At 42.5% G+C, this 9,040-nt stretch overlaps 1 protein-coding gene across 1 annotated transcript in view; it reads right to left on the bottom strand.

Annotated features, from left to right (window-relative positions):
- Positions 1-230: 230 nt before the first annotated feature.
- The window catches only part of lrrk2 (leucine-rich repeat kinase 2), a 96,662-nt gene continuing 87,852 nt past the window's right edge, over positions 231-9,040 (bottom strand). Inside the window, 9 exon segments of the mRNA XM_039016936.1 lie at positions 231-1,033; positions 1,352-1,497; positions 1,610-1,678; positions 2,165-2,388; positions 2,569-2,721; positions 2,829-3,092; positions 5,511-5,704; positions 7,574-7,789; positions 7,968-8,239. Coding sequence (XP_038872864.1) covers positions 1,376-1,497; positions 1,610-1,678; positions 2,165-2,388; positions 2,569-2,721; positions 2,829-3,092; positions 5,511-5,704; positions 7,574-7,789; positions 7,968-8,239 — 1,514 coding nt within the window. The 3' untranslated portion in view covers positions 231-1,033; positions 1,352-1,375.

Genomic DNA, 9,040 nt, shown 5'->3' with positions numbered 1-9,040 from the left:
GGCACCAATGTCTGTGTAGTTCTCACTGTTGGTCTGTCAGGGAAATGTAAACTGTGTCTTTAGTTTGATGTGATTCACTGAGACTCATGGTGAAGGATACATCAATATGTGGCCTATTTAACGGTGTTGCACTGCCCTCTAGTGTGCACGACAAACATCTTCATATTGTCAGATGACAATCTAAGGACGGGGAGGCAGGCAATATATCAAATATTTACAAAATACAAACATTGTTTAAAAGTCAAACAGAATTTACTGAGATGCAACATCATACATTACAAGTACAACAGTCATAACATGACTTAAAATCTCGCATCTTGACAAAAGACAAGGAATGGGGTCATTTGGTAAACAAATGCATGTATTGAATACATAATCAAATATGGCCCTTGAGAAGTGAGAATTTATTTCCTTGGACTTTTTTTCCAGTTGTCTTCAGTTTCATAATGGTGATAACAGGTAAACAACACATTTATAATGAAAACAACACAAATAAAGCATCCCTTTTAGAGTTTTTGCAGTCATACAAACAATTTCTAATAACATTTGGCAGGAGCGTTTCAATTCAAAATACTAAACTGTCTAAGATTAAAATATTCTTTATTCAAAGGCATTTTACTTACTTTTAGGTATTGTAGTATACAGTCAACCCCTGGTCAGTGCTTGCAATAGTTTGGGATGATTATGAAAGTGTGCACTTAACTAGAGCATGCAGATATCCAGACAGCTTTTGAGTTTGGACTAGAGAAGGGAAACGTTAAAGTGCACTTAAACAATGTAACCTAAATCAAGTGCACTCGTGTGGTCTCTTCATGGTCTTTGACACGGTCCGAAGTGCCCTGAGAAGTATGGCTGTCAGACAATGTCAGTTATTGAGATAGTTTTATCTCTGTGATTTCAGTGAGGTAACGTCTCCCCCTGTACTGGTACTGTATGTGTGTACTGGTACTGTATGTGTGTACTGGTACTGTATGTGTGCAGAAGACACACTACTCCACTGAATCTTCAGAGAAATCCCTTTTCCATGTGTATTCTGTGAACAATGAAAAGTAAATATAGCAGTAATTGGTAACTACTGAAATTGTCTTTTTGCCATGGTTTTACTATTGACTTGATTATTGGTAAGGGTAATATACATGGCCAGTGTAGTACAGGTGTTATGGTTTTTACTATTGATGTGTATAGGTAGTATTAATGGAGCGTGCAGTGTAGTACAGGTGTTATGGTTTTTACTATTGATGTGTATGGGTAGTATTAATGGAGCGTGCAGTGTAGTACAGGTGTTATGGTTTTTACTATTGATGTGCATGGGTAGTATTAATGGAGTGTGTAGTGTAGTACAGGTACGTACCAAGCTGTGGGCTCAGTCAGTGACTCAGTCGTTTTGCTGCTCTCTCATCTTGGCTGTGATCTCCTCTCTCATCTCACAGTGTTTGTTGAGGTCCTTGACCTCCAGAGGTAGAGAACTGTTCCACACCATCAGTACAGACTCCTCGTCTGGGAGCACAAACAAAACACAGACACACACACAGATTGTACTCTCAATATCTCATTTAGGTTTTCTTCGTAGATTCTGTGTAGTTGTTAGGTCTTTGTCATTGTTTCTTACCATACTGATTCTTATCTTGGGACAGTCTTCTTCCCAAAACCAGGACCACATTCTTACGGTTTAGTGTTTCTATGATATGAAAATAATACACGAGTTCGTGAAACTTTCACCACTGTGCAAACAGGAAGCAGACCTAGGTTCAAATACTATTTCAAATATCTCAATTACTTTCACATACATTCGAAGTACGTATTCAGATGTTTTATTTGAAACAAAGAGTAGTTGAACATTTTAATGTATTTAGAAATATACTCACATGCACTTTTCCCAGGTATTTGAAAATACTCTTAAATACAACTGCGTTGACTATTAGCTTTACAAATAACCATTAAAATACTTGTTTTGGGCTGTGTATTTGAACAGTGGCAGACTTACCATTAGGCAGAAAAGGCAATTGCCTCAGGCCTCACATCATCAAGGGGCCTCATGAGCTTGGCATATAAAAAAATTATCTTGGCATATTAAAAAATATCTATCTATATCTATATATATATCTGCTCGAGGCCCCCCAATGAGAAACATAAACAGCCATACAGATAGACAGACAGTCGTTACCTATAAAAACAGAGGCCATGCTGCGTATGGACTGGCAGTGGGGGCTGATGACCTGCAGCAGCTGGAGGTTAGCCAGCTCTACCAGGAGGAGGTGGCCTCCCCGGGTGCCGATCCACAGGGTGGTTTGCTGCACCAGGAGGGACTTGATGTTCGCCCAGGTTGGACTATCCGCTCCAAATTCAAACTCTGAATTAGCCTTTCTGGGTCGCCGGCTGGAGTTGTGTCTATGGGCCAAGAACACAGAGTGGGTTCAGGCGGTGGTTCCCAAACTGTGGGGCGTGTCAGGGGTAGGCGGGGTGAAACATTTTTGAGAACCACTGGTTTAAGGAACAGACTTTCTCTTTTTTTACAGCAGTTCACATAGGATTGTCCTCACGTGTGTGTGGTGTCAGAGCGGAGCTGACCTGAGTAGTTGGGAACAGTCAATGCTGTCAATCATCCGCTCACTCTTCTTATTCCACACCTCCACGCTCTGCCCTCCAGCCTTGCTGAGGTACACATGCTTCTCCACTACCATACGAGACACACACGGCTCACTGCTCACCGCATGATGCTGCCTGAGGAGAACACACACACAGAGCAACTCACTTCACACTTAGAAAACAAATCAACAGCCCTGCAGGCCGCCAAAATATAAGGCTACATCTCTGAAGGTGACACTCACTGGAAGAGGCTGTTGGGTTTAGTGTCAATGGTCTTACAGACGCCATAGTCGGCGGTGAAGGAAAGGATTCTGCTCCCACAGCCGGCCCACACCGTGGTCCTGTCCAGGGAGTGACCTGATTGGCCCAGACACATCACTGGGGTGTTGACGTTCCCGATGTGCAACGTCTTGACTGGCTGGCCATTCTCCACCTGGAGCGCAGAGTCCTCATAAACCGTCAGAATTCCATTTGCTGTCCCAACTAACAAGTAATTCTTTCTTTGACTGAAATTAAATCCCAAAAAATCAGTGTCAGTACTTTACTTGGTAACATACTGTTAACATCACTGTAAATACACATTAAATATTGTATATTCTACCTTCACCAGATGTACTTTTCCATGTACAGCTATTTGGAACTAGCATAGCATAGCAGTAGCATAGTCATAGTCATAGCATAGCATAGGGTTCGATACCGCGACCAAAACTGAGACACAGATTTATTGGTCACAAGGTTGCCAGTGAAAATGTTTTACCTGGTCATGCTTTTTTAATTTTATTATTATTTATATTTTATTATGATTTATTCAAAAGTAATGTGCAATTGACCAAAATTAAAACAACTTTCAGAAGAGAAGATTATCCCGTCAGTCGCCCTCTTGGGCCAGTGAAAAAAACATAGTAATAATGCTATCTTTAGTGTAGGCCACGTAATTGATAAAAAAAAACAGATCGATTACCGAAGCGGTTTGTTCGTTATGGCGATTATTTATCACACGTGCATTGTACACATACAGTATAGCCTACAGATAATCTGTCGGGCAGAGAGCGCGTGCAGCTCTCAAACAACTGGTTGTTGCGTGGAGTGAAGACCCACAGCGGTAGAAAGGATGTTCCAAGTTATGGCATCTACCAGTAAATGCTAAGTCAAGAATGGGCAAATCAGGCAGCGGAGGCTGCTAAGGGGAGGACGTCTCATAATAATGGCTGGAATGGAGTCATTGGAATGGTATCAAACATATGGTTTCAATGTGGTTGATATCATTCCACCGACTACATTCCAGCCATTAGTATGAGCCGTCCTCCCCTCAGCAGCCTCCACTGAAACCAGGTATTTAAAAAGGTCAAAGTCTTGACTCAATATTTGCGATGCACAATTCAGTCAACATGGAATAGCCTACCTTGAAAATCTGACATTACCTCGTTGATCCTTGAAAAGTCACTGAAGTTATGGATGCCAATTTATAAATTCCACTGCTCCAATATAATAATTCTGTCATTTCAATTCTGATCAGTTTTTATGAGAGATGTAGGCTCTTTCGTTTGTTTCCTGCCGTTTCAATTGAAGGGTGTTGCGCTAGTCTGTTGCGATTGTTGCGCTTATTATGAGCAAGACTCCATACAAAGTGTTCCATTACAAAGGGAACCCGGTTCTCGCTTTAAAACGGGATACAGTAACCCCTCAATAACTCAACATCTCAAATGGCGAGACTGACTAGCTATGGACAGAATTCATTAGTGTGTTTGTGTCGGGAGCAATGCCCACATTATTTGGACATATTTTATAACGTAAAAATAATGTGAATGTCAAAGCCATTGGGTAGGCAGGCCTATTAAAATATGCACTATTCTTAGTGGTAATGCATACTTTTTTGCAGAGATTTTGTGGAGTGTTTTTTTTCTATAAGCTATTACAACAATTAAATATAAAATGTAAGTTCTTGAAAATTATAATTGTTTGTCACTGGCAAACTTACCTGAATGCCGAGCCCTGCTCTGTGCGGTGTGCATAGGGTCTATATGTCTACCACTTTGTGTAGCTGTTAGCGATGCTAATGTTAGCCTAACCGTTTTCGGGAGGATGGAAAGGCATTTAAAAGCTAACTACAAAGTAGCCTATGCCTACCTGGCACAATCATGATTATTTGCATCAATCCAGTGGCCATTTGTTTTCAAAACTCCATCACATGTGCACAGCAGGGGGAAGTAGGGGTGCTGAGAGTGCTGTGGCACCCCTGAAAAATCTCTAAATAAATAAATATTTCACAAAAGCAGTGCACTGGGCCTTTACTATTGCTGTTTTAGCGGACCAATACAGCCATCAACTGGCTGACTTGGTGCACACCTGAATTAAAGGGGGAAAAAAATACAAAATCTACATTTCTCAGATTTTCCCCAGACCTTAAAAATGGTTGTCCCGATGTGGTTTAAGCATTGTTATGGACTTAGAACATCCAATTTACTTGTTTTTCTGTTAAAAAAAAGTGTGATCTTGAGAGCGAAAACCTGAAGAAATGTAAGGAAATCAGTCCATCTCCCCACTAACTTTATTGTTTGTTGCCTTGGCATAATTGTAAAAAGTTCTGCCCTCTAGAGGATTTCTCAAAAACTAACACATAGCCCTTTAATTAAAATCTGCAATAAAAACATTTAGCACTTTATTTGAACAGTCTCTTTCCTTTGCTGTTACAGTAAATACACCTAAATCAATGTAAGAACACAAGGGCATGCTAATGTAAAAGATGGCTAGTCATTATTAGCCTGGTTCTGTATGGAATGCAGGCACATTATGGGACACAGGTCAGGTCATTATCAATTATATACATATATATTTTTTTATAAACAAATTTGGTGTGACCAAATCATGTTAGTGCAGAACTCTGATATAGCCATAGCTTAGCATCTAGTCTGACACTCTCTTACCTGCGCTGAGGGTGGGTGTGGAAGAACAGTGATGTCACAGCGTCGGTGACACTCTGCAGGTTGTGCCAGTTGGACAGGTTCTGAGTGCTGATGACGACCAGTGCCCCTGATTGTGTACCAGCCACCAGCCAATCACAGGCTTCGTCTGGGACTTGGACGGTCACCAGGCATAAGACAGGACTCGTGTCAATCACCTGCAGGGAGAAGAAAGACATTAGCATTGAGGAATATGGGAATTTTAAACACAGATTAGTCTGTGTTTGTGTATTGTGAGGACTATGTCAAAGAGACCTGTATTATGAGGACTTACAGTACCAGTCAAAAGTTTGGACACACCTACTCATTCAAGGGTTTTTCTTACATTTTTACTATTTTCTACATTGTAGAATAATAGTGAAGACATCAAAACTATGAAATAATACATGTGGAATCAAAAAAGTGTTAAATGAAATAAAATATATATATATTTTAGATTCTTCAAAGTAGCCACCCTTTGCCTTGATGTTTTGCACACTCTTGGCATTCTTTCAACCAGCTTCACCTAGAATGATTTTCCAACAGTCTTGAAGGAGTTCCCACATATGCTGAGCACTTGTTGGCTGCTTTTTCTTCATTCTGTGGTCCAACTCATCCCAAACCATCTCAATCTCACTCCATCACTCTCCTTCTTGGTCAAATAGCCCTTACACAGCCTGGAGGTGTGTTGAGTCATTGTCTTGTTGAAAAACAAATGATAGTCCCACTAAGCGCAAACCAGATGGGATGTTATATCGCTGTAGAATGCTGTTGCAGCCATGCTGATTAAGTGTGCCTTGAATTCTAAATAAATCACAGACAGTGTCACCAACAAAGCACCCCCCCACCATCACACCTCCTCCTCCATGCTTCACGGTGGGAACCACACAAGCGGTGATAATCCATTCACCTACTCTGCGTCTTACAATAACACGGGGGTTGGAAGCAAAAATCTCAAATTTGGACTCATCAGAACAAAGGACAAATTTCCACCGGTCTAATGTCAATTGCTCGTGTTTCTTGGCCCAAGAAACTATTTCCTTCTTATTGGTGTCCTTTAGTAGTGGTTTCTTTGCAGCAATTCAACCATGAAGGCCTGATTCACACAGTCTCCTCTGAACAGCTGATGTTGAGATGTGTCTGTTACTTGAACTCTGTGAAGCATTTATTTGGGCTGCAATTTCTGAGGCTGTTAATTCTAATGAGCTTAGGATCTTTCTTTCCTGTGACGGGTCTTCCTTTCCTGTGGCGGGTCTTCCTTTCCTGTGGCGGGTCTTCCTTTCCTGTGGCGGGTCTTCCTTTCCTGTGGCGGGTCTTCCTTTACTCTGGCGGTCCTCATTAGAGCCAGTTTCATCATAGCGCTTGATTGTTTTTGCGACTGCACATGAAGGAACTTTCAATGTTCTTGAAATGTTCCATATTGACTGACCTTCATGTCTTAAAGTAATGATGGACTGTCGTTCCTCTTTGCTTATTTGAGCTGTTCTTGCCATAATATGGACTTGGTATTTTACCAAATAGGGCTATCTTCTGTATACCACCCCTACCTTGTCACAACACAACTCATTGGCTCAAACGCATTCTGAAGGAAAGAAATTTCACAAATTAACTTTTAACAAGGCACACCTGTTAATTGAAATGCATTCCAGGTAACTACCTCATGAAACTGGTTGAGAGAATGCCAAGAGTGTGCAAAGCTGTCATCAAGGCAAAGGGTGGCAATGTGAAGAATCTTAAATATAAAATAGATTTTGATCAGTTTAAGACTTTTTTGGTTCCTACATGATTCCATATGGTATATCATTGTTTTGATGTCTTCACTGGTATTCTACAATGTAGAAAATAGTAAAACATTTGGAAAAACCCTTGAATGAGTAATGTCAAATAGACCTGTATTGTGAGGACCTATGCTATTGTTTTAATACCTGAGCTTTAATTATCTAGCTGCAGTAATACATTTATTGTTAGAGCTGGTATTGTGTTGTAAACAAGTACTTTGCAAATCCCTACAATGTGAGTGCCTGCGTTGAGAGATCCTCTATGAATACCTGTGTTGTGACCTTCTCAGTCTCCAGGTCGACAGACGCGACACAGCCCAGTCTCTGTGTGCTGCTGCCCCCTCCCACCCAGGCCCTTGGGTTAGAACTGGGGCCGTTGCTGGCGCTGCTGCAGCCCGCCGTGAAACACTCAGCATTGGCAGCTCTGCTGACCACCAGCTCCCTCATCAGACACAGCATCTCCCCAGAGTTCAGCCTCTCAAACACCTACAGTACACACACAGGCAAATATAGTCACAGTTAGTCAAACACCTACACAAATGCAAGGAGTCAGTTTAATCACACCTTTACATAGTCAGTTCAAAACCGTCAGACAGTCAGTGAAACATCTACACTTTACACACACCCAGGCGGAGACAGGTACTAGTAACAGTAGAACGGTTACCTGTGTGGAGGTGGGTCTGTCCTGGGGATTCTCCCTCATACAGTCCTTCATGAGGCCTTGGAAGCCTGGCCAGGGGGAGCAGCCGTGGTGCTTCACTGGGTCTGGCAGCTTGCCCTGCACAGCGATCTCGTCAAACTCGCTGGGGAACTTCATGCCATCTGAGATGCGCTCACCACAAGTCAGCAGGTCGTATAGCAGCAGGCCGAACGAGAACACGTCCGCCTGCTGGTTGTAGATCACATTGCCCCGGGCAACCTCTGGCGCCCGGAAACCTGGATGGGTGAAGAGAAAAATGGTGAGGGGAGAGGGAGGGAGAAAGAGAGAGCATATAGTAAAGACATATAGTAAAATAGAGGAGATAGGGGGCTAGAGGCGGACAGAGACAGATAGTAAAATAGAGGAGGAGTCAGGGGGCTAGAGGGGGACAGAGACAGATAGTAAAATACAGAAGGAGTCAGGGGGCTAGAGGAGGACAGAGACAGATAGTAAAATACAGAAGGAGTCAGGGGGCTAGAGGAGGACAGAGACAGATAGTAAAATAGAGGAGATAGGGGGCTAGAGGCGGACAGAGACAGATAGTAAAATAGAGGAGGAGTCAGGGGGCTAGAGGAGGACAGAGACAGATAGTAAAATAGAGGAGGAGTCAGGGGGCTAGAGGGGGACAGAGACAGATAGTAAAATAGAGGAGGAGTCAGGGGGCTAGAGGAGGACAGAGACAGATAGTAAAATAGAGGAGGAGATAGGGGGCTAGAGGAGGACAGAGACAGATAGTAAAATAGAGGAGGAGTCAGGGGGCTAGAGGAGGACAGAGACAGATAGTAAAATAGAGGAGGAGTCAGGGGGCTAGAGGCGGACAGAGACAGATAGTAAAATACAGAAGGAGTCAGGGGGCTAGAGGAGGACAGAGACAGATAGTAAAATAGAGGAGATAGGGGGCTAGAGGCGGACAGAGACAGATAGTAAAATAGAGGAGGAGTCAGGGGGCTAGAGGGGGACAGAGACAGATAGTAAAATAGAGGAGGAGTCAGGGGGCTAGAGGAGGACAGAGACAGATAGTAAAATAGAGGAGATAG

The sequence above is a fragment of the Salvelinus namaycush genome, chromosome 21, assembly GCF_016432855.1.
Source record: "Salvelinus namaycush isolate Seneca chromosome 21, SaNama_1.0, whole genome shotgun sequence".
Taxonomy (NCBI): domain Eukaryota; kingdom Metazoa; phylum Chordata; class Actinopteri; order Salmoniformes; family Salmonidae; genus Salvelinus; species Salvelinus namaycush.
This window is presented reverse-complemented; position numbering and strand designations above follow the sequence as displayed.